A 25,922-nucleotide genomic window follows, 5' to 3' on the forward strand; every position below is an offset into this window, starting at 1 on the left:
TCTCCTGTTTTTGAGAATGGAGAAGACAAAAGAGAGATATGCCAAACATGAAAGAAAAATATACTTTGAAATGTATAGCGACCCCGATCTTTTCCCATTTAATTATTGTATCCGGACTGTTCCGTAGATTCTGTCATTGTATAATGGTTGTTGTTGTTATTCCTTATTTTCTCATTTGGAATTATAGGATGTGTTGGCCAGGTTTGTTTCAGGTTGGTTGGGTTTAGAAACCAAGAGTTGCTGTCCAGGTTTTTGGTTCTTCGCTCGAGCGAGGAGTTGTTCGCTCGAGCGAGAGGTAGTGTTTGATTTGGACCTGTAGCTGTGCATTCTTGGCTCGAGCGAGCTTTTCTTCGCTCGAGCGAGTTAGTTCATCCTTCGCTCGAGCTATAGTTCCTTCGCTCGAGCGTGTGTCTGGGTTCAGACCTGAGGGTTTGAGTTCTTCGCTCGACCGAGCTTTCTTTCGCTCGAGCGAGCATTTGAGTTGTTGGCTCGAGCAAGGCTTCCTTGGCTCGAGCGTAGTTTCTCTGTGTCTGGTCGCTCGAGCGACCAAGTCTTCGCTCGAGCGAGCCTGTCCAGTTTATATACACAGCAGTGGGATTTGATCAGTCTTTTTCATTTTCTTTTGATTCCAAACCCTAGGTCCGACTTCTCTCTCTCCCTACTCACCTTCTTTCTTAGATTTGATCCACTTAGGGTGTGTTTCTACCCTAGATCCTTCATTAAAAAGATAGAGTGAGGCAAGGGCTACCATTTAATCTGAGCATTTGGCGATTTAGAGCACTTTGGTATTTGGGCACTCATCTCTTTCTTCACCTTTTGGGTTGTTTTCTTTGAGGTAGGGATTTCCTACTCCATTTTATAGGTTATGTTCTAAGTTTTGGTATTTTAATATGTTGGGAATACTTTGGTAAATTTTGGGAAAAACCTTAGTTGAATTATTGAATTGATTTGTATAAGTAATTCATGGAATTGGGAAAAGATGGTTAAATTCATGGAATTGGGGAATTCATTGATTAAATGGCATAATTGGATAATTTGAATCATTTGTCTATTGAATTGTGGACATAGTTATTTTCAGTTTAGAAATAACTGTTTTGGGCTATCGGTGGAGGATAGTCATGATTGTTGTAGACATTGCATGTGGATTAGGAATAACTGGAACTAATCCCATTGGTTAAGTCATTAATTTTGACTGTGGCATTGATACAGAAAATACGTGTATTGATTGAGCATTGCATTTGCATACATTGTTTGTGTGTGGGAGGAGATAGGGGATGTACTCCACGGTTTAGGGGAAGATAGGGGATGGACCTCTAAACCGGATTTTGTTTGGGAGGAGATAGGGGATGGACTCCATTAGCATCACTTTTATGTGTGCTTATTTATATAGAAGTGTTTTATTGATACAGCACTAAAATGTGTATCAATCTGGAAGTATGAAGTGTTTGATTTGAGCTTGAGTCTCATTTGTTTGTTGATATTGGAAGGATGTGAATTTGATATATGTGATTCACTGTTGTAAGTTTGGCCAGGTTCTGAGCCATGTTGATAAAATTGAAAAGTAAAACGTATCTTAGACAATAGTGTCATGAGACTGTAAAATAAAGTAATTGATTATCTTGGTTAACCATCTGTTGAATGCTATTGCTTTATTCATTGCTTATATGTGGTTTAGTATATTTCTACTGGGCTGTGGCTCACCCTTTATGGGAACATCGTTTTCAGGTTCAGGCGATAAACTACCTCCAAGGAATTAGCTTGGGAGGGTTTGGCTTCTGGATTGAAGAAGACTACTTTTAGTTAACTGTCTTAAATTATTGGTACATGTAAACATTCAAGCCTAGGGCTTTTCTTGTATTGAGTTAGAACTCATATTTTTGTATCCAAGTGTTGGCTTGGAAAGATGTAAGCCTGTAGGGCATTTTATTCGATAATACATGTAATGCTTTATTTTGTAATACTCTGATGAATGAATTAATAGATTGTCTTCTTTAAATAATGAATGTCAATGATATATATAATGGGTTAATTTTGAGGGCGTTACAAAATGTGTGGTAGAATCACATTTTCAAAACTCTATTCGAACGGATGGTGCAAATGGAGGGGTGAAATTATTATTTGAGAGTTTCACCAAACACAGCCTTACTTTCTCTATAGAAAATTACTTGGAAATATTTTCTTTATTATCCATTATTAATTTCAATATAAAATAAAATGCAAGAATGACGGATTAAAACAAATAGGGTTGGGTATGAAGATGTAAAGTGTTGAAAGTAGGAAGATAAAAGAGAAAAAAGAATATTGGGACGGATGATGAATGAGATGTCCAAAATATTTTTATTTACACTTTTTCTAAAGTCAAGTACTTTTTGATTATTTTAAATAGGGACATAGTAATAATAAAAAAAATATCACTAAATTAGGAAACCTATTTTTTAGAGGTGCAAATAGAAGCTCATGTTGTTATTATATATAAATAGCAGAATTTCCTCTTATATATTGATGAATTTTTCAAATTTTCATACATTTAGGAATATCCAACCAGTGCAAAACAATTCTGAACAATTAATGTTAAATCTAGCACAATAAAGTGGGTTTGGTTTCATTTTTTCTGAATTTAGTTTTTTAAAAATTAAATTTTTTATTTTTTGTATTTTTTTTTTGTTTTTAGTGAATAATTTTAAAATTTTATAAGTAATTTTTTTACTTTTTAAGATGTACCTTACTTAGATGTATCTAAATAGTAAAATATTTGTGAAAAAATATTTTAAAAAATTAATAAATACACAAAAATATAAAAAATGTACTAAATTTATATATATATATATATATATTTGATATTTAGTGAACTTTTTTAATTTTTTTTTACAAATAATATATTTTTTAAGTGTATTTATGTTAGGTGTATCTAAAAATTAAAAATATTACTTAAAATATTTAAAAAGTCATTGAAAACAAAAAAATATGAAGAATAAAAAAATAAACTTTTCTGAAAAATATTTTCGGAAAACCAAAACCAAACCAGCTTAATTAGTGATCCTATAAATGTTTTGAAAGATAGGGGTCAAAGTTAAATAAGGCCTGACCGGGAGGTCCAAGAAGTAAATAATTATTTTTAAGCACGATAAAAACCTAGCAGTGATCACTGATCAGAGTCAGAGATTGAGGGTTTAAGCGGTTGTGAGAGAGAGAGAGAGAGAGGGAGAGAGAGAGATGGGGAATCCAAAGCAGAAATGGACATCGGAGGAAGAAGAAGCGCTTCGTGCAGGTGTCGCAAAGCATGGCACTGGTAAGTGGAAGAACATCCAGAAAGATCCTGAATTCAACCACTTCCTCTACTCTCGCTCCAACATTGATCTCAAGGTCCCAACTTCTCTCTCTCTCTCTCTCTCTCTATATATATATATATATACATATATAAGACCATGTACTTATTTATATGTTTATGTGATTTATGGCCTCAATGTCGACGAAAGTTACATGCTTTGGAACACTGGTATGATAAATTACGTGGTTGATATGATAAATAAAATAAAAAAAGCTAGGAACCCAGATATAGGAACCCGTAATTTACCCAGAATCAGTTTGTGGTGGGGATTCAATTGATGAAGTGTGGGGTTTACAAGTAAAATGAATTTGAACCATTTTCAATTTCTGGGTAATTAATTCTGGGTTTGTAGTCTTGCTCATATGAATAGGGAACACCTATTCGTGGGTTGCATCGAGTGGATATATTTGAGTAAGGGAAATGATAACGACTGCCCCGAGCATTGATTAGTATTAGGATTGGGGTAAAAATTGTTTTGAAAATATGTAAAAAGTAAAAACAATTCACATATTCATACCATAGATTCAACACCAATCCCGGCACCCTAAGACTAATTTTTATCTATTATGGATATACAATTTATTTATTTTAACTTTTAAAAAAAAAATTCAATTATCAATATTTCAATTTGAAAACTATTTCAATATCATATTTGTCATTACAAAAAATCATTGTTACATTTGAGCCCATAAAGCTATCGCCTATAAGAGTTAGAACTAAAAATGGAAGGGGTATAGGGGTTTTTTGGAAAAAATAAAAGGAAATAGGCTACAAAAATTAACATAAAATTAAGGGGCATATATAAATAATTTAAGGATTTATCTGGGGCAACTGCTCCTCTTGGGCCTGTAGTGGCTCCGCTAGTGTGCATTGATGAATGCAGATTTTGAGAGCAACGTTTGAAGATTACTCAATCGGCCAAGGCATTTGAGCACCTTGTCTTTTGTGCTTGTAAGAAAAATTCGTAGATGCTCTCAGTGTTGTGAAAGGCGTGCCTAGTGCCACGGCCTTGGATTTTCCAAGCCAACCATGCAGCCTTAGATGTTTATCAACCCACTTGGTTGCACCTAAGTCAGCCTTCTCCACTCGACCACACTAACTAAAACATAAAGTTTAGGTGGAAGAATGTATTCACTATACAAGTATAGTTGTGTACAAAGTTTTACAAGGCTCTCACTCTCAGAAGTGCTTTACTCTTAGAGCTCTCTTGGATCTCTTCTCTTCTTCTCTATGCCCTACAAATGAGACCCCTCCCCTTATATAGCCATCTACCTCCTCAATGGATGGCTAGGATCATTTTGGTCAAAGGGCTACAAGCTTTCTTCTAGAACCCTCCATAGAAATATTTAGGACAACTACCCTTCTACTACCTTCTAGAATTCTCTATACTAGTGTAGTACATGGTAGGCTTCTCCATGATATTCTAGAATGTTCCAGACCCATCCAGATTCTTCTGGACCCACCAAGGTTCTTTCACCATATTGCGGATTCTTTTAGGCCACTCCGGATCCTTCCACCACGATCTAGAGCCTTCCAGCATACTCTAGCTCGTTCTCACACCTTCCGGAACCTTCTTGTGCCTTCGCCACACCTCAAACGCTACTCTTTGTGTCACAGAAATTCTCGGGGCGTGACACTCTCCCCCATCCGATCTTGTGACGCTCTCGTCACGCAAAAGCATACCGAGCCACCACATCTCGATACGATCTTTGTTTGTTGCTGTTGCTGGTGCTTGCTGCTTCGTCTTTGCCCTTGCCATGCTGCTTAGTCAGCTGCATTGCCCCAAGTGTCTTCTTGTCTTGGAGTAGCTGACTCCTAGCCACCAACGGGACCTCACATGGTCGATCACCTGCAAACAACAACATGGCTGCAACATGCGGAACTGGCATCACATTGTTCTTTCTTATGAAATCCATCCCTAGGATTATGGAGTGGTCATCCATCTCAATGACTGAGAACTCCTCCTGTCTAGTCCAACTCCCAATGGTCATGTCAGCACTCCTCATTACACCTTGGATTGGCTTGGCCTTCGCGTTCACGGGCTTGGACCAACCCTTGTCCTCTTTCATTTTCAAGCCCAGCCTCTTAGCCTCTTTGGTGCTCACAAAGTTATGAGTGGCACCTGTATCTACCAACGCATGTGAAGTTATCCCATTAAGTTTCACCTCCACGTAAAGCACATCCTTCTTCTAGATGCTCCTTGGCTCTTGTATCTTCTCATTCTTCTTGGATATTGACCCAAGAAGTTGGATGCTCCCGAGTTGTGCTTCCTTCTCTAAAGGGCTTTCACTGTCAGAGCCTTTCGTCTCTTTCTTTTTCATGGCACTAAACGCCTTCTTCTTTGGGTAGTTCCTCACCATGTGCGGTCCATTGCACAGGAAACACTCAAGCCGCCCTTGCGTTGCCCATTCTTTTGTCGCTCCCGTCTCTTTTGGGAGTCTTCATCACCGTGCTCATCATCAGTGGTTTGTGGAGATTGTCTCCCTCCTTTGGTATGAGTCTCTCTTGCGCCTTTGGGTTTCCCTAGTGCTTTGAAGTCATCCAACTTCTCTGCCTTCGCTAGGGCTGTTGCAAGGTCTTTTACTCCCTGACTCTACAACTCTCTTGCTACCATACAATGCCTCTTTTTTTGCCATGTCGGGGATTTCCAATAGTAGTGCGGAATATTTCTTCACGTAGTCCCGCAATGACCCCTCATGCTTTAGCTTGCGCAGCTTCTTGTACGCCTGGAATTCGACATTGACAAGGTAGAAGTGCTTCTTCAATTCTCTCTTGAGCTTCGCCCAAGTCTCTATCTTGCACAACCCCTTCTCCATGTCGGCATACCGCCTCCTCCACCACAACATTGCAGTGTCCTTCAAATACAAGGTAACGGTCTGCACCTTCTCGTCTTCATCTACAATGTTGACGTTCTCAAAATACCGCTCCATGTTTCAAATGAAATTGTCAATCTCTCGGGCATCCCTCGCACCATCATAGCTTTTAGGTTCTATCGCACGAACCTTCCGCTTTGTTGGAGCCAAATTTCCACCATTGCCAGCGACTATGGCCTTCTTGCACAACTCTAACTCCAATTCTAAGCTAGCCACTCTTGCTTCCAGGGCCTTCTGTTAGGCGGGACTGTCTCATCTCTAGCTGCCTGAGAGAGAGACGAGTTCACCATTTCTTCGCAGGAGTCAACCTTTTCCTCCAACTCTTCTACCCTAGCAACAGGACTAGCAAAGTAAGAGAAAAATTCTCTTATAGGGGATGTGGGCTTACCAGGGCCAACTAAAGCTTCCTCCAGTCTAGTGAGCCGCTCTGCCACATTCTTCATCATCCCATCGAGTAGTGCCTCCAACGCTGCTATCGAGTCCTTTGTTGAGGGCTTCTTCACCTTGGGGACGTTAGCACCTTCGTCGCCAGACATAGCCATGTACACATCCCTTGGTTACTTTCTCACGTAACCTCGCTCTAATACCAACAGTTACGGCCTTGGATTTTCCAAGCCAACCATGCGGCCTTAGATGCATATTACACCTAAGTCAGCCTTCCACACTCGACCATACTAACTAAAACACAAAGTTTAGGTAGAAGAATGTATTCACTATACAAGTATAGTTGTGTACAAAGCTTTACAAGGCTCTCACCCTCACAAGTACTTTACTCTTAGAGCTCTCTTGGATCTCCTCTCTTCTTCTCCATGCCCTACAAATGAGACCCCTCCCCTTATATAGCCATCTACCTCCTCAATGGATAGCTAGGATCATTTTGATCCAAGGGCTACATACTTTCCTCTAAAACCCTCCATAGAAATATCTAGGACAACTACCCTTCTACTACCTTCTAGAATTCTCTATACTAGTGTAGTATATGGTAGGCTTCTCCATGATATTCTAGGATGTTTCAGACCCTTCCAGACTCTTCTGGACCCTCCAAGGTTCTTCCATCATATTCCAGATTCTTTTAGGCCACTTCAGACCCTTCCACCACAATCTAGAGCCTTCCAGCATACTCTAGCTCATTCTCACACCTTCCAGAACCTTCCAGCGCCTTTGCCACACCTCAAACGCTGCTCTTTGTGTCACAGAAATTCTCAGGGCGTGACACTAGGCACAAGGCGCAGCGAGGCGCAAGCAGTGCGCTGGAAGGGACTCAAGGCAAGGCACGTTTAATAAGTAGTGCGCCTTGGCCATGCGTTAAAATGCGCGAGCCTAAGAGGACTTTTTTTTGTTGCTTATTATTATGATCTAACGGCTCTGATATATGTTCGAAAGGCTCCAACCACATAGGATTACAACTCATACAATGCAACTCAACCCAAATCTGTCGACTCAAGTCCCTAATCTATCGAAGAAATCTATGTCGTCTCTTGCTCTAGGCTCGTCTCTCTCGACTTTGACTTTGATTGAGGTAAGTTCTTCTTCTTCTCCTTCTCCTCCTCCTCCTCCTCCTCCTCTTCTTCGTTGGTTGTTGGGTATTCGATTCTTCTTCTTCGTTGGTTGCTGGGTATTCGATTCGACCTTATTTTTTTTTCTTCTTCCCCTTCTTTGAGTTGCTATATGTATATATATATATAATTTTTTTTTTCTTCTTCGTTGGTTGCTCTCTGTTTTTTTTGCTTCTTCGACTTCAACTCTTTCTCTCTCTTCCTCTTCGTCTTCTTCTTCTGCTTCTTCTTTGCTCTCTGTTTTTTTCTTTTTCCTACTTCAACTCAATTTCTTGCTCTTTGTTTTTTTTCCCCCCCTGCTTCTTCTTTGCTCTCTGTTCTTCTTTTTCTTTTTCTTCTCTTTTACATGGAATAATTCAAAAATGAGAATAGTAGTAGTTTGCGAAAATGAGAATAGTAGTTGTTTTCTTTTTCTTCTTCTTCTCCTTCGCTGTTTTTTTTTGGCTTCTCTTCCATACTTGTCTTTGTTTTTTTTTTTTTTTTTTTTTTTGTTGTTGTTGTTGTTGCAATTATATGTCTTTGTTTTTTATTATTATTATTATTATTATTATTATTATTTAAATTGTCTTAGTACTAGTATGAATCATTAGTTTATGTTAATTTATCTATTTTTTACTAAGACTGTGCGCCTTGCTTTAATAAAGCCCGCACCTCGCCAAAGACCTCCGGCACCTTGGTGCGCCTTGAGCCTTTAAAAACACTGGATGCTCTCAAATCTCACCCATAATGTGTTGAGCAAGTTGTCAGATTTCTGAACCCAGCATGACCTAGTTTTGGTGAAACCATAAATAGAACTAGTGTTCTTTTAGTATATAGACGTAAAGTTTGCCTAACCTGTCCTAGCCTCTCTAGAGCCCTTGTATGCTTAGGAGACCCTTGAATACTTCGGAGATGTAGTCTACATATATTCAGAGAAGAAGGCATGTTCTGAAATATGCATTGAACTTTTTTTTGGGTACATTGGAGGTTTTCACCTGCTCGGAGGAGGAGACTTGAATCCTGGACATCCTATTAAGGTTCGATATGAACATAGCCCTTCAAATCACATTCATTGTGCATTGGTTATTCATGTCAATTGACCAATTGTGGTCAAGGCTTCAAGGAAATCTAGACAAGAGAGGGCTAATAGGCGTCTTAGAGCCACTTGAGAGTGGATTTTGAGCTTGCACGCTTCAAGGTGAAGATGTTAAGGCTAACACATTAAAAGGACTACATAATTCATTTTATTTTGGTTATTTGGCATTTGATATATCAGTATTTTAGTCTTTAGAATTAATTAGTGCAAACTTTGTAATTAAGTTTTGAGGGTTAATACCAAACGAGTCTCTCTCCCATATTTTGGATTTTCTAACAAGTTTTGTATGTAAACTCTTGGTTAGTGGATTGTTTGATCCAACAGAGGTGCTCATGTTTTTTTAACATGTGGGATTGTTATTTTTAGTTATTCCCCCCCCCCCAAACATATAGTTGTGTGTTTATTCTTATGTTATTTACTGCGATATTATGCGTGGATGTCATATGATTGATATGATTAATTGATTTAATAATACGCAGTTTAATTTTTAATCGGTAACTTTATTAAGAGCTTGCCTATTCAACCCTCCTTCTAGGCACAAACAAACTCTCGACCTCTGTTTTTTTGTAAAAATAAAATGAAATGCAGATGTCCATAGACTGCATGAAAGAATCATAGAATTAACATAATTTCTAGGTTTGTTCAATTAAATATATTTTGTATGTTGTTGTTTGCCTTACACAGGACAAATGGCGAAATATGAGTGTTAGTGCCAACAGCCAAGGTTCTAGGGAAAAATCACGGACAACAAAAGCAAAGGCCAACCCAGATGCGCCTGCTACTCCATTGCCCAATGCACATACTTCTACTTCCATCACTCCTGCTGCAAATGGTGCATCAGCAGATGCAGTCATGGATGATTCTTCAAAATGCTTATTGGACGGGAAAACTGCTTCAAAGTAGGCAACCTTTTCTTCTCTGCTACTAATAGATGTTTTTGGTAATTACGTGGGCTGTTTCATAAGATTAAGTCATTTGTTTCCAGTAGATGAATATCTCATATTTTGCTTAATGTCAAAGAATGAGGAAATATGGATAGGAACATTGTTGGCAAAGCTTTATGATGGCACAGCCAGTTGAGAAGTGAAAGGAAAAGATGTCCAAATAATGTATGGAAGCCTATGGTTTTGTCTGAACTGATTAATAGACAAGAAGTGGCTGTTTTATGATCTTATATAAAATGGTCTAATCCTTGATGCATTACAGACAGCATTTTATTGATTTAGTAGCAATTATCTGAAACATTTGTACACAACATGATCATGGAATCAAATTGTTTGTTAATTGCTCACCTATGCACCCATGCTGTTTCCTTTTCCATTGCAAAATTCTGTGGTACATAGAGTTTATTCTGTAAGAATCTAAATGAAAATCAGTAGCATGGTTGAATGTAAAGTGGTAAATGGGGCATGATTGGATGGTCATTGGGAAGTGAGCTTATGTATTTTGCAGATGCAGAAATGTAGCCTATTGGTAGCAAACAGAATATTAATTTACACTTAACTGATTAATGTTGTCTAGAACCACTTTTTGGATGGGCTAAGACATCAATTTATTATTGTTGAGATACATGGAAATAACCTCTCCACATGTGGGAGTAAGGCTGTGACCCTTCCAGACCCCGCAGCAGTGGGAACCTTATGCTATGGGTCTGATTAGTTTTGTTGAGAGTATAACACCTTGTGGGTGGTTTTGGGGCTAGAATAGGTCAGGTTTAATGAAATTAAGCTGCTAGAGTGCAAAATGGTAAAGGAACGTAGTTGAGTTGTGTAACTTAACTTTTGAGAGCTTTTATATGGAAAATAATGTCGAGGTAACTTCTGGTCTTAAAATTGTATTAATTTAATACTTTTGTGTAACTACCTGTTTTGTTAAGCTAAGAAGCACATATACTTCTAAGGTGTCATGCCCGTGTGTCAAGCTTGCATTGGACATCGTCACTTGTTAGAAACATGTGGATGCACGTTCAAACATGTCCTATTATTTTCTTAGACGTGAACACACTTCATACTCTTGAGAAACATGTGTTCATCATTTAGACACATGAAATACATTACAAGTCAAAGAAAATATATTCAGATCTAATTATAAGGAAAAATAATGTAGATATATATGAATCCCGTCTACTTTAGACTTTAAGAATTAGTGTTACATTTAATGAAATATTGTAAATATGACATATAATAAATATATGGATCTATATCTTTTGCGTGTGTCCTCATGTTGCGTCTTGCATTTTTTAAAAGTTGTCATGTCAGCATGTCTGTGTCTTGTTGCGTGCCTATGTTTGTGCTTCTTAGTTGTTATGTGTTCAGCACTGTAATCAATGATTTTTTAAAATCTTTTCTGTTCCTTTATTATTTCTGCTCTCTTTTTTCTTTTTCTTTTTTCGTGATGCTTGACATTATTGCTTTATTGTCAGGTACAATGCCATGATTTATGAAGCACTTTCAACACTGAAGGACCCAAATGGATCTGATACTAGTGCAATAGTCGGTTTTATTGAGGTCAGATTGAAGTGTGTTTTCATTTTTATTTTCTTTCTTTGTGTTTCATTCAATGGTTCACGTTGTAGTAAGCTATATGTTCAGTTTTGATGAAATCACTTCATAATTCTTTATATGCTGAAATTATATGTATGATATGGCAATAGGAGGTGAACAGCCATGGAGGGAAGTAATATCTGACGTTGAATGATATCACTTTGTCAAAACTAATTTACACTTTTGTCTCTTTATTCTTGTTTCAATCAACATTTCAACCAAAATCTGATCTTATTATCTTTTTTAGTGAACTAAAATAAAAATTAAGCAAACCCTGTTTTTATTATTGTGTTGGAATTTTTTGAGAAAGGGTAGACACCACTAGGTTTTTGTAGTTTTCTGCTATCTCAAGTTGGCAGACTTGGCGGATGATTTTCTTGCCAAATTACGCACCTTGCACTCGAGGGATTTTTTGGGCAAAGAGATGTTGCTTACGATTATGGGTCTTCTTTGCCCTTTTCATTTCATTTGTTTTTAGTTGTTCTTTCTTGAAAAGATTTTTTTTTTACTGAGTAGTGATAGTATATTACCCTAACAAAGGTATCCTCAGTGCGTGTTGGACGTTCCTGTTAACAGATGGTGGCTAATTCAGAAGTTGTATGAGACTGTTAGAACTAAAAATAAGTCTGAGATGTGATTTTTACTGAGCCAACCAAAAGTTTATTTTTGCCGCTTCAGAAAATTTGTTAAGGTCCCCCCCTTCTAATGTCAGGTCTTCCTGATGACCATATTTGGAGTTGTTAAGCTGTTAATTATGGACAGTTTTTAATTTGTGTGGTAGACATTCTTATTATATTGTTATACTATATTATTCGCGAGGTCATTCTTTTCAAACCTTTTTTTTTTGGTGGTATGTAATTGGTCAGTAGGAGTTGTTTTGTTCAAGAAGTTACTTGCTTAAATGAAATTCATATAGTGAATGGACTTTGTTAATTTAATTGTATAACTTGGAATCCAATTGGCGAATATTTTCTTTCTGATGGGCTATGGATCTCTGGCTACTCATGCTACTTCTTTGTCCTACTATTTCGTCATTTGCCATGGTTTTCCATTTTTTTGAATCTGATGAGTGTATTGTTTTTTGTAATATATGCAGCAAAGACATGAGGTGCCCCAGAACTTTAGGAGGTTGTTAAGTTCTAGATTAAGAAGGCTTGTTGCACAAGACAAACTTGAAAAGGTGAGTGGATTATCTTTTAGTTAAGTTAATAACCTTTTCATCATCATCTACTTTTTGCTAAATTGCTGAATTTGTTTTATTTAAATATCCAGTGACTAGATTGCTTGCTTTTGATTTCAATGTGTCTCAGTTGTGGATTGCTGTTTAAAAACTTGTGGTAGTGCCTAATGATGTTGCAAACCTTGCATTTTTTCCCTTTAGAAGGGAATTTTTTTGTGATCAACTAATTTAATTGCTTCAGTTCTTGGCTGCCTAGCATTATGGAGTTGCTTGCAGTTCTCTGTTTTTTTTTTTTTTAATTGTCTGTTTACCTAAGTTTGCAGGGTGGCTATTGGACCTTTCACCTTTACCTTTGGGAAAACCCTCCAAAGATATTTGGGTTATCTAGTGGTTCTTGCTGCTTTGTTATTATGGGAAATTTATAAACATTAGTGGAGCAATGAAAGAGAAGAAGAATAATCCCTTGTAATATCACAATAATCAAAATTTACATGCACATATATATATATATATATATATCAAGAACTAAACTAATTAGGAAACAAATACATTCAAATACTAAACTACCTTATACTAAACAAATACTATGAGCACAGACTTTTGTGCCTCGATTTGATTTGAGGTGACTATAGGTTTATGTTTGTTGAGATGTGGCATTTTTTGGCCATTGAATAGAAGACTTGTTAATGATATGTTTTTCAACAGAAATGAAACTATTATTAGCAACACTGGAAAGTTTAACACAGTTGCAGCATAACGTACAAGGGAGGCCCTAAAAAAGGAGGGGTCTGTGGATAAATCTGAGTAGACTTCAAAAGAACTTGTTGCATGTTTAGCCAAAAGGTCTGCGTGTTAATGATATTTACCTTTCATAATTCATTAAAATACAAATAAATTGGTGAGTTGTTGTCTTTTGGACCAACTTGAATTAGAGAACTTATCCATTCTAAAGTAACATACTTCCAGTCACTAACAAATTCTGTAAAAAAATATAAGGGAAAATTACAAGATATAAAGGTTTGACCCTTGGCACAAATTAAACTCAGGGTTTTTAATCTCTTCAACTTAAACCTTGCATTTTTAAATTGATACCAATCACCATCATCCAACCAATTCTGTTTACTGAAACTAATGGAGAAGGGATACTTTAGTCTTTTTACCCATCACCTTATGATTAATTTTGTCAATTTACCCATTTTTTCTTTTCTCACTGCACATACAACACACACACCCCCACCACCACCACTGTGCCGCCACCACCTGTGCATTGCCAGCCTGCCACCACCAACACCACCCCTCCCTCCTTTTCTCACTACACATACAACACACACACCCCCACCACCACCACTGTGCCACCACCACTGCCGACCCCCTTCCCTAGCCACCGCCAGATCCTTTGCTCCACCACTACCATTACAGTTAAAATTCAATGTATTATTGATTGATATTGATTAATTTCTGTCTATTACAAATGGTTCCTTATATAGATGTAGGTGTAGTGGATGGTGGTAGTGGTGTAGTGGGTTAGGTTTAGTGGAGTAGGTGAGGTGGTAGTGGTGTAGTGGGTTAGGTTTAGTGGAGTAGGTGAGGTGGTAGTGGTGTAGTGGGTTAGGTTTAGTGGAGTAGGTGAGGTGGTAGTTGATGGTAAATTCTAACAGCCCCCCGCAAACTCAAGGAGGATAGAAACTAACCAACTTGAGTTTGAAGAGAGGAACAAAACAAGAAAATACATAAAAATAAAAAAGGATAGGAGACACTGTATGGTCGTGTCAGACCATTGGTGAAGACACTGGATGGTGGTGTCATAACGTTGTAGAGGACTGTATGGGGGTGTCATAACGTTGTAGAGGACACTGGATGGCGGTGTCAGACTGATGTAGAAGACAGTTTATGGGGTCATGTCGGACCGTTGTAGAAGACAGTTTATGGGGTCATGTCGGACCGTTGTAGAAGACAGTTTATGGGGTCATGTCGGACCGTTGTAGAAGACAGTTTACGAAGTCTTGCTGGACCCTTGTAGAAACTAACCGGAATTAATGTCGAGACAGTTTACAGAGTCTTGTCGGACCCTTGTAGAAACTAACCGGAATCTATGTCGGGACAGTTTACAGAGTCTTGTCGGACCCATGAAGGAGCTAACCGGAATCAATGTCGGGACAGTTTACAGAGTCTTGTCGGACCCTTGAAAAAGCTAACCGGAATCAAATGTCGAGACAGTTTACAGAGTCTTGTCGGACCCATAAAGGAGCTAACCGGAATCAATGTCGGGACAGTTTACAGAGTCTTGTCGGACCCATAAAGGAGCTAACCGGTATCAAATGTCGGGACAGTTTATAGAGTCTTGTCGGACCCTTGGAAAAGTGGCATCCTCAAAAGGTGTGCCCAATTTTTTCAAAAGGCGTGCCATCAAAAGGCGTGCCCAATTCATTAAAAGGTGTGCCGGACATGATGGCGAGGCACGTGGGCGCCTTGGCTTGCGTGCCCGTTTGTCGGCTGGTGATAAGAGGCGCGCGATGCGCGTGGCTGCCTCGGCTATAAGACAGAGGCTGAGGCTGAGGCAGAGAAAAGCTGCGAAAAACCTCTGAAAAAACAAAAACTCTTCTTCGTTTTGCTGAGAGAGATAGTCCGTAACACTCTGTTGTCTGAGAGAGATTTCTGAGAGAGATACTCTGTAATACTCTGTGGCCCAGAAAATGGCTTCATCTTCCCGGAGTCTGCTCACTCTCTTTCCCGACCTCAATGAGTCAACAAGAGAGACAACTGGTGCGGTGGCACTGGAACCTCAACCAAGCGCCACGGAGTTTACTCCGTTGAACTTTCCGATGCGGTCTGTGGAGCAAAGAATGGCAGTGCAGTCGGATGTGGAGGCCAATCAGTATACTTTGAAGGCATGTGTGGAAAGCATGACGGCGGTCACAAATTTGTCGAACCGGCTGCAGAGTAGGACAAATGAGGTGCAGCATTTAAACTCCCAGCTGGCTTTGCTCCAACGCATGTATAAGGATGCGCGAGCAGAGATAAGCGTGCTAAGGGCAGAAAACAAGGAGCTGAAGCGGAAGGCCACCGTGATGTTCCGATTTGGAGGACCGCCATATGCGGCAGTGGAGGAGCAAGGGGGAGTGAACGTGCTCGGTGGACAAGGAAACACGGAGGCAACACCGGCAAGGGCCGTCCAGGACGGAGGCAAGAAGAAGAGACCGGCGGCAGAGTAGAGAAGGGATGTCGGTGTGTGGCCGTCTGCAGAAAAGAAAAACAAAGCCGTTGTTTTTGTGTGTGTTTGTTTGTTTTTTTTTTTGTTTTTTGTTTTTTTTTTTTTTTATGTGTAAAATTGTGATCGGGGGTGATCCCGGAGATGAATAAAATATGGGTTGGTGTGCAAATTTGTAATTTTTTTTTTTATTTATTTATTTTTTTTTTTTTTTATGTTGGTTTATTTTTATTTTATTTTATTTGCGCTTGGTGGGTGGAATAAATGAAGGCAAATGATGGAGATGACAGACAACATTTTTTTTTTTATGTGGAAAGAAGAAAAAGAAAAAATATATATATATATATATTTATTTAAAAACAAAAAAGTGGAAAATGTGATGATGGTGCTGGGTGGAAAAGATGTTAAAATATGTTATAATGGAAAATATGTTAAAATAAGAATAGTGAATGGGTGGCCCGAGGTGGTTCAATGCATGTGCTGTTGATATAGACATGAATCCAGAAGCAGCAAGTGGGTCTGACATCACCTTTGGCTTCATTTCATCTTGAGCAACCTTAAAGGACATGAAAGGAGGAAGGGCCGAAACCTTGTTTGACAAGGGCCACTGAACTCCTGAACCCTTTGAAAATGCTGAGTCTTTACATCCTTCAACAGCCTCTTCCTTCACAACAACTACAGAATCTTTAGAATTCAAACCCAAGAAGTCTCTCTCCATTTCAGATTTCAACCAGCAAAATTAGAACCAAACCCAACTCTAAATCCAAGTCAAAGCACTCAAATTCTGCAGATAAAAAACAGAGTAGCAGGTCTCTGCTACTGCAACCACCAAACCCTAAAGCCAAATTCTCCCCCACAAACCGTTTTGGCAGACTAGTAGCTAGAGAGAGAAAGTAGAGAGAGAAAATGCAAAACTCTCATCTGCGAGAATGCTTCTAACTGCAGCAAAAAAGAGAGAGAGACAAGACGGTGGTGATTTTGAATGCCACAGTGGAACTGGACGAGGAAGTGATTTCAAACGTGAAGGAGCTGTTCGAAGAAACTGGGGAAAGTGAAGGTATGTGTAGAGAATTTTAGCGGACTAGTTTGAGGTCCGGCAGGCGGCCAAGGTGAGGTTGCCGCCTGCCGGTGAAGTGAAAATACTGGGTTCTAAACCCGCTCTGATACCAAGTTAAAATTCAATGTATTATTGATTGATATTGATTAATTTCTGTCTATTACAAATGGTTCGTTATATAGATGTAGGTGTAGTGGATGGTGGTAGTGGTGTAGTGGGTTAGGTTTAGTGGAGTAGGTGAGGTGGTAGTGGTGTAGTGGGTTAGGTTTAGTGGAGTAGGTGAGGTGGTAGTGGTGTAGTGGGTTAGGTTTAGTGGAGTAGGTGAGGTGGTAGTTGATGGTAAATTCTAACAATTACCCTCCACCTTCACTGCCACTCCCATCACCCTTGCTCCACGACTGCAAAAATGGCACAAAAATCACTTGATGTGTCAAACACAAACGAGAAGGGGAAGCGGCTAGTTCTGTGTCTTCATTTTAGCCCAATGGAGGTGGAGGTGGAGGTGGAGGTGGTGTGAGTGAGCCAATAGTTGTAGGGGTGGGGGAAGGGTTGATCTAGTTTAGTTAGGTGTACGGTAGAATTGACATGGGTGGTTAGGATGCTTGATAAAAGGTGATTTTGATTTAATATGGTTGAGATAGAATTGGGATTTACCTCAAATTGAAACAGTGAATGAGAGCATGCTGTGATATTGTAAAAAAATTCCTCTGTTAGTGCTTTTAAACAAAGATGGATAGATGGTATGAATTTTGACCAATTTAGAAGTTCAAGGTTTAAGTTAAAGAAATTAAAAGCCCTGGATAATTTTTTTTAAGTGTCAAACTCTTGAGTGTGTTTTTCCCCCCAAAATATTATATGTGATCAAGGTTTACCCCGTATTGGGTGGTGAAACAATGAGAAACAGGACTATTGATGCTATGAATGTTTAGATTATCTCCCCAGTTAAGATTCAAAGCATTGTCTATAGATGATTTACAGATAGTGGTGAATTTCGATACATGAACTTAGAAACCCCAGGTACTGTCTATGAGTTTTTCCTAACAATTATGCATCTAAAGGACATTTCTTTGCAGAATAAGGTATCCGTAGTTTGGTTCTAGTACTTGTATTGGTGTTTGCTGTAAATTATACCTTCTTGATTTTCCATTTAACTAGGAAGAGAAATATGCATCAGCCTATGGGAAGAATATCCTGCTGTGAAATGTCCCAGGTGATTGATTACAAACTTAAGCAATGCCTTGAAATTGCCTGGGGTTGGCTGCATGGTATTGTTTTCAGTTTTATGTTGGGCAACTAAGAAACAAACATTCATAACATGAATGTAGCTGAGATGAGAATGCTTGGATTGATGTGAGGTAAAACTAAGAAATATAGAGTTAGAAATGAATATATTCATGAAATAATGAGTAGCACCAATTAAAAGATGGTTTGGTCATGTAAAACTAGTCCTATAAATGCAACGGTAAGAAAGAGTGATGTGATCACTATAAATAGAAATCTTAGGGGAGAGGGGAAGATCTAAATGGACATGGGATGCAGTAGTAAAAGAAATATGAATTTATTTAATTTAAGTAAGCATGTAGCCATTGACATAGCATAATGTCGAAAAAGGATTCACAAACTCCCTCCGCCCTCCATTTTTCACTGTCCTAAAATATTAGTCTATTTTCAAAAATCAATGACTAAAATAATATGTATTTCCTATTTTGCCTTTCTTTTAAATTCATTAACAACACAAAAAGTACAATTATGACGATTGATATTCCCAAAAAAAAGTACTATCAAGGGTAACTTCGGAAAATTAATATTTTTAAACTGCTATAATTATACTACCAAAAAAAAAGTTGCATATCCCAAAAGTGAATATTATTTTGGGACGGAGGGAGTAGTCGATTTCACTTGATTGGAATGCAAGGCTTAGTTTGGTCAGATCTCCTTCAATTTGCAAATCATGTTTTCCTTGCTCATTTTCAACCTGACACCTATATAGCTTCCCTCATCTTTGTAGCACCTTGAAGCAAGTCACTCCATTTTATTTATGCAATCGTAGCTTTTCATTGAACACTGCCGATTCATCTCATCCTGGTTTCTATCATCTTTTTTTGGATGCATTATCTAGTTAGAGCAAGCATGAACGCCCTTATTGATCAGCTGCTAGAAGTGTTGGTGGCTCTTCTGGGTACTTGCTGTTTCATTCTTTAAAGACCGTCCTCTTGACAGTCTTCACTTCATTATGGGGTTGCATCATATTATTGGTATTTGATATGATGGCAGACCATATGGCATTGGATGGACAATCGTCTTCATGTGTGGTGACTTTTCCTTTTATTTTTTCTGTTGTATTGTTTAATATATTAATTGTAAAATTTGATGTATATTATTGATTGATGTATTGATTGTTCTACTTCTGTATATTACAAATGGTTCCTTATATAGATGTAGGTGTAGTGGATGGTGGTGGTAGGTGAGTGTAGTAGGTGAGTGTGTGGTAGGTGATGGTAAGTGTGTGGTAGGTGATGGTAAATTTTAACAGCCCTCCGCAAACTCAAGGAGGATAGGAACTAACCAACTTGAGTTTGGAGAGAGTTACAAAACAAGAAAATACATAAAAATAAAAAAAGGATAGGAGACACTGTATGGTCGTGTCAGACCATTGGTGAAGACACTGAATGGTGGTGTCATAACGTTGTAGAGGACACTGTATGGTGGTGTCATAACGGTGTAGAGGACACTGGATGGCGGTGTCAGACCGATGTAGAAGACAGTTTATGGGGTCATGTCGGACCGTTGTAGAAGACAGTTTATGGGGTCATGTCGGACCGTTATAGAAGACAGTTTATGGAGTCTTGCTGGACCCTTGTAGAAACTAACCGGAATCAATGTCGGGACAGTTTACAGAGTCTTGTCGGACCCATAAAGGAGCTAACCGGAATCAATGTCGGGACAGTTTATAGGGTCATGTCGGACCGTTGAAAAAGTTGCACCCTCAAAAGGTGTGCCCAATTTTGTCAAAAGGCGTGCCATCAAAAGGCGTGCCCAATTCATCAAAAGGTGTGCCATCAAAAGGCGTGCCATCAAAAAGCGTGCCCAATCCATAAAAAGACGTGCCATCAAAAGGCGCGCCAGACACGCGGTGATGCACGTGATCGACAGTACGCGTGTCGGCCTCTTCGTCATGTGCTATATAAATGAAGGCGGAGGCTGAGAGAACATGTGGAAATCAAACCAGTCTGAAACCTCTGAAAAACTCTTCGTGGGCTGAGAGAGATACACTGGTAATACTCTGTAAACAATCTGTAACCAACCCATCTCTGAAACACTCAGCAACCATAACATGGCCTCTTCTTCCCGTCCAGCTACCCAGAACATGGCCTCCTCTTCCCGTGGTCTGCTTACGCTCTTTCCAGAACTGAACGAGTCCACAAGAGAAATAACTGGTGCGGTGGCCAGTGAACCCCAACCAAACACTTCTGGGTTTGCTCCTTTGAACTTTCCGATGCGGTCGGTGGAGCAAAAAATGGCGGTGCAAACTGATATTGAGGCAAATCAGTATACTCTGAAGTCATGTGTGGAAACCATGACTGCGGTCACAAACTTGTCGCACCGGCTGCAGAGCAGGACAAATGAGGTGCAACAGTTAAACTCCCAGCTGGCTCTGCTCCAACGCATGTATAAGGATGCGCGAGCAGAGATAAGTGTGCTAAAGGCGGAAAATAAGGAACTGAAGCGGAAGGCCACCGTGATGTTCCGTTTTGGAGGTCCGCCATATGCTGCAGTGGAGGAGCAGGGAGTAGTGATCATGCCCAGTGGAGTGGGAAACACGGAGGCAACACCGGCAAGGGCCACCCAGGACGGAGGCAAGAAGAAAAGACCGACGGCAGAGTAGAGAAGAAAAAAACCCCGCCTGTGGATGTGTTTTGTTGTATTTTTTTTTTTTTTTTTTTTTTTTTTGTTGTTGTTGTTGTTGTTTTTTTTTTTTTTTTTTTTTTTCTTTTTTTGATGTAAAAAATGTGATCGGGGTTGATCCCTGAGATGAAGAAAAGATGGTTTGGTGTGCAGGTCGTCTTCTTCTGCTCCGATTTTTTTTGTTTTGTTTTTTTTTTTTTTTTTTTTTTTTAAAAAAGAAAGAAAGTGGAGGGGGGTATTAAAAAAAGATGAAAGGTGAGTGCATAGATGATAAGAAACATATATATATATATAGAGAGAGAGATTAAAAGAAAAGAAAAGAAAGGTGAGTGGGGTATTAAAAAAAAAAGATTAAAGGGGAGTGTCATGTAAAGTGATTAAAAAGAAGGTGTTTATCTGAGAAAGGTGCTGCAGCTCTGCGGCGATGTTGATTAAAAAAAAGATAGTAGGTTGATTAAAAAATAGATTGTGGGGTGGAAAGTGTGAATTGAAAGATGAAATAAAATAATAAAAAGAAAGTTGGGTGATAGGAGAGAGAGAGGTTGGCCTGGCCTTGGACTTGCTGCAGTCTCCCGATTTCCAATCTACCCTACGAGATACAATCCCCAATGCAAGATTTCGAACCTCATCAAAGACCAGATTGATGAACCTCAATGAAAGTAGGAGAGTAAGAATAACTTCGGCCACTGGAACACCGAAATTTATCAAGGGAAGCATAAACCATTGCAAAGCCCATGCAAGCTGCTCAGGGGTTGTGGTGGTTAGGCAGAGGTTCACACTCTGGAAGATAGAGAAGGCTAAACAAGCAGATGTACTTGCTACTGACAAGCCCTTTCTTGTAAGTTGTAATGGTCCTAACTTCATTATCACATACGAATAGCCTTCGAAAGATGTTGGAACATTCGGCAATCCAAGCAATGAAGGTGGTGGGCTTCTTAACTGGCCAAGAGGAGTTACGCCATCTGTACCCAAACCCAACATTATAAATAAAATCCCACATAGCAGCGACACTCTTCCCAATTGATCCCTCCACACAGGTGTAGGGAGAACCCAAACAGATACTAGAGCCAAGTAGGTGATTAATCCAACACGTATCGTCATATTTGACCTTGCTGGTAAAATAACTAGAGCAAGGAGCCATGCCCATTTAATTCTGGGATCAACAGAATGCAAGCACGTAGTCGGAGATGATATGTACTGAAAAATGGGACTGGAGGTTGCACCAGAGATCAATCTCAGAACCTTATCAGCTGAAACAATATTTTTGGGTATCCATTTATCCCAATTTCCAGTACTAGCGCCAGTGTCTTCTGTACATCTGATTTGGGGCCTTAACAGAGTTTGATTGAGAGAGAGTTGTGGTGTATGGTGAAAGAAGTTTGGGGTGAATTGGAGTCTGAAGAATGGAGGGGATTGGGTTTTGAAGGTGTGGTGGGATGAGAGAGAAGGGAATACGACCGTTGGGTAGGAGTGGAGAACAACTCTGCAATACATTTGGGAACACTGCGTCGAGTTCGTTCTGGTATGAATTGGGTTATACAGAGGCCAAAGGGAGGATGAGGAGGATATAGGGAAAGAGATGGAGCCAACATGGACTGAGAATCCGGTTGTGAAGGCAGCATTTGAGAGGTTTAATGTGGTGTCTCGGTGCAACCGATCGGAGCTGACGTAGTGGCTGGACCGGCGAGGTTTCGCCGTCGGGTGAGTCGCCGGAGATTTGTCTTCTTCGTTCTCAGATCTGTGAAAGTCTCTCTCTGGAAGGTACAGTGTTTGTGATATGTGTTGAAAAAACTCCCGCGGGCAGCGAAGGCAAGGTTGCCGGCCGGCTGCCCGCCGGAAAGAAATGAGTATAGGCCTAAATCTTATAGCTCTGATACCATGTAAAATTTGATGTATATTATTGATTGATGTATTGATTGTTCTACTTCTGTATATTACAAATGGTTCCTTATATAGATGTAGGTGTAGTGGATGGTGGTGGTAGGTGAGTGTAGTAGGTGAGTGTGTGGTAGGTGATGGTAAGTGTGTGGTAGGTGATGGTAAATTTTAACATTAATAACCTAAGAAGCACGGACATTTATAAGGTGGGGTGTCTGTGTTGGACACCAACACTCCTCAGATGCCTCTTGACATGTGTCATACACTCATACAAACGTGTTCTATGTTATTTTTTTTTAGACTCTGCCACTCTTTGGACATTTGAAAGACACATGCCTATATGAAACTAATTATAAGTTAATAAAAAATAACTTAGGATACAATGATAAATGAAAAACAATGTAAATCTATAGGATTTAACGTTAATGTTAATTATATGACATATAATCAAATATAAAACTATATATTTTTTGTGTCCCTGACGTGTTGTCTCATGGATTTTTTAAAGACTGTCGTGTCAACATGTCAGTGTTGTGTTGTGTGGTGTGTTTGTGGTTCTTAGTGATTAACAAAATAAGATACTCCTTCCCATTGTGCTCCTAGTTTGTCAAATTCTATCAAATCCAGCTTGTGTATCACCGCTGTGGTTTTTGACCAATGTTGTCCTGTCTTTTGTTAAAATAAAAGCAAGTTAAGGTTGGAGTCAGAATAATAGCTCATTTTGATTGCCAAAGCAGAAAATGAAATACCAAAGCAGCGAAAATGAAGCTAAGCAATACTCTTAATCCACAAAGCTGTCCCTATCTGAAATATTTAGGTTGGAATCAGAATAATAGCTCACTTTGATTGCCTTATCATCGAAATGCAGGTCCAAAACTGCTACAAGATAAAGAGGGATGTCTTGGTTGTGGCAAAAACACCGACCCCAAAACCGAAGGACACCATCCGGCCAAGGCAGTCCCAAACAACTGGTTATCTTGGAGACACAGTAGAAGAAGCGGCAGTGGGGGCTGCTTACAAAGTCGCAGAAGCGGAAAACAAATCTTTTGTAGCCGCTGAAGCCGTTAAGGAGGCAGAAAGGGTTTCAAGAATGGCTGAAGACACAGATTCACTGCTCCAGTTGGCGAAAGAGATCTTTGAGAAATGTAATAGTGAAAATGTCCTATGTCCTATGTGCTTGTTTGGTTTGTGTTTGTGTTTGTGTTTGTGTTTGTGTTTTTGTTTTTGTTGTCTATTTTTTGGAAAACACATAATCTGTTTGGTGAACAATTTATAAAATTGCTTTAGGAGAAACCCCAAAAAATTGTTTTCGCACAACAATGAAAATGGGTATTTTCAAAATTTTCGTTACTTTTGTTCTTGAAAACTTGAAAAATGAAAATAGGAAAAACAAAAACACAACCAAACAAGCTATTTCTTTTCCTGTTCTTTTCCCGTCTATAGTATACATGTTCTCATTCTCTTCCTTGGCAGGTTCGCGTGGTGAAATTGTGTTGATGGCATGAAGAAAGTTGTCTTAAATGGAAAAGACCCTTTGCCGGGAATTTGTAAATTGTCAAGTTATTTGTCTTCTTTTTCTTCCTGTATTTTCGTCAGGTGTGTTCAAAATAACTAGACTGGTTATGTGATAATAATCAATTTATCCATAAGTTTTTTAATGCATCTGTGTTTTTTCTTTCCTTTTGTGTGTGTGTGTGGTTAATAGTGAAATATTGCTTTTGGAAGATGGGATAGCCTTAGGCATTTGAGAGTCTCATCTTTTTTTAGATCATCCTTGAGAGGTTTTAAAGCTCTGCACTGCAATCATGGTCATCAAAATTGCGATCCAGATTGTAGGATATTACAATACTTGAATCGTAAATTGTCAAAATAATCTATAAATCGCTGTAAAATCAGTATTGTAGTAGGATTGCAAGTAGAATCATAAAGGATTGCAGATTAGTAGAATCAATGGTTAGTGACTTTTCATCTTAATTTTAATTTGTATCATTGTCATTGGTATTTTTAACATTAATTTTTTTTTTTAAATGTATTTTACCGAATGTATAATTTTACAATACACTATCCCATTCTTAAGATTCTAATTTTAACAATCATGTCTACGAGTTAACGAGAATTTATGCTAATCATCATTGTTTTGATAGAGCTTATTTGCTCATTCGCTGCCGATGGTGAGGCTACAATTATTTGCTTGTCAATAAGAACGGTAATACGATTATTATTTTTATTATTATTATTCTTCTAGAAAATAGCAAAATATTGTTTAGTCTTTTGTTTTTGTGTTTTGAAAACAAAATTGGTCGTTTTCATAAATAATTTGCCAAACACATTTTTTATATTTTCCAAAAGCAAAAAAAAAAAATCAACAATGTTAGGTATTATGAAAAATCTTTCATGAAAATAATTATGAAAGTTTTGTGATCCTTAAATTATACTTAGAATAAAATATCACACACTAATTAAGGTAATTCAAAAATCATAAATCTTTCATGATCTCTAACTTTTCTAAAAAAAAATAATTGCTAATCAAATAGTGTAAATTATTAGTAATCCTATGCGTCTCATAAAAAAATACATGTACACAACGTACTATTAAACCAAGATTCTCTTGGGAATATCTGTCAAGAATGGGATTAGCTTTCGATGGGCAGATGGGATTGCAATCCTATCCAATTGGATTAGAAGCGAAAACATTATTTTGTCCTCATTTTAAAAAAATAATAAAATTACCTTTTATATTTTCCCTGTTCTAAAATATTAGCTTCTTTTGGAAATCTAAATTATCCTTTGATTTTTTTAGAATATCAATTTTTATAATTAATTAATTTAAAAGAAGGATAAAATAGAAAATTCATGTCATTTTAGACCTTAATTTTTGAAGAGTGACTAATATTTTGGGACAATAGAAAATGAAATTAAGAAGTAGTATTTTGAGACGGATGGAGTAATTAATGTTTTTATATAATTTTATAAATTAAATTTTAACCAACCAATACTACATTAACAAACAAAATGGCATTTATATTACATCTCTAATTTAATATTACCACACTAATAATTTCATTGTTTAATCCCATCGTATATATATAGGCTGTGTTTGACATGGATTTTTTTAGTTATTTTAGTCACAAAAATACAAAATAGATTAAAAAGTCAATAAGATAAAATGTCACATTCAAACCATAATCATTTCATTTTTTCTCTGATAAAAGTCAAAAAAATCAAAAAGTCCATCCCAAATTAAAGTTTTTAGCCGTAAACTAAAATATCCAAAAATTCCAAAAGCCAACTCACATTCTAAACGAAAGCATAATTTCT

General features: G+C 38.3%; 1 protein-coding gene and 1 pseudogene across 1 annotated transcript; one reads left to right on the forward strand and one right to left on the reverse strand.

Moving 5' to 3' along the window:
• The first annotated feature begins 3,108 nt into the window (after window positions 1–3,108).
• LOC114276621 (telomere repeat-binding factor 4) lies at window positions 3,109–24,283 on the forward strand. The gene is made up of 6 exons (XM_028218414.2): window positions 3,109–3,363; window positions 9,517–9,731; window positions 11,255–11,339; window positions 12,472–12,555; window positions 23,473–23,749; window positions 24,078–24,283. The coding sequence occupies exons 1-6, from the start codon at window positions 3,214–3,216 to the stop codon at window positions 24,107–24,109; spliced, it is 843 nt and encodes a 280-aa protein (XP_028074215.2). The 5' UTR covers window positions 3,109–3,213; the 3' UTR covers window positions 24,110–24,283.
• On the reverse strand, window positions 17,174–22,241 carry LOC145806261 (protein ABCI12, chloroplastic pseudogene; annotated as a pseudogene).
• Window positions 24,284–25,922: the final 1,639 nt, after the last annotated feature.

The sequence above is a fragment of the Camellia sinensis genome, chromosome 13, assembly GCF_055761805.1.
Source record: "Camellia sinensis isolate YWXY chromosome 13, ASM5576180v1, whole genome shotgun sequence".
Lineage (NCBI taxonomy): Eukaryota > Viridiplantae > Streptophyta > Magnoliopsida > Ericales > Theaceae > Camellia > Camellia sinensis.

Coding starts and splice junctions, on each gene's coding strand:
- LOC114276621 (XM_028218414.2), top strand. CDS start 3,214: ATGGGGAATCCAAAGCAGAAATGGACATCGGAGGAAGAAGAAGCGCTT. Junction 9,732..11,254: donor GACGGGAAAACTGCTTCAAA/GTAGGCAACCTT, acceptor CTTTATTGTCAG/GTACAATGCCATGATTTATG. Junction 23,750..24,077: donor GAAAGAGATCTTTGAGAAAT/GTAATAGTGAAA, acceptor CTTCCTTGGCAG/GTTCGCGTGGTGAAATTGTG.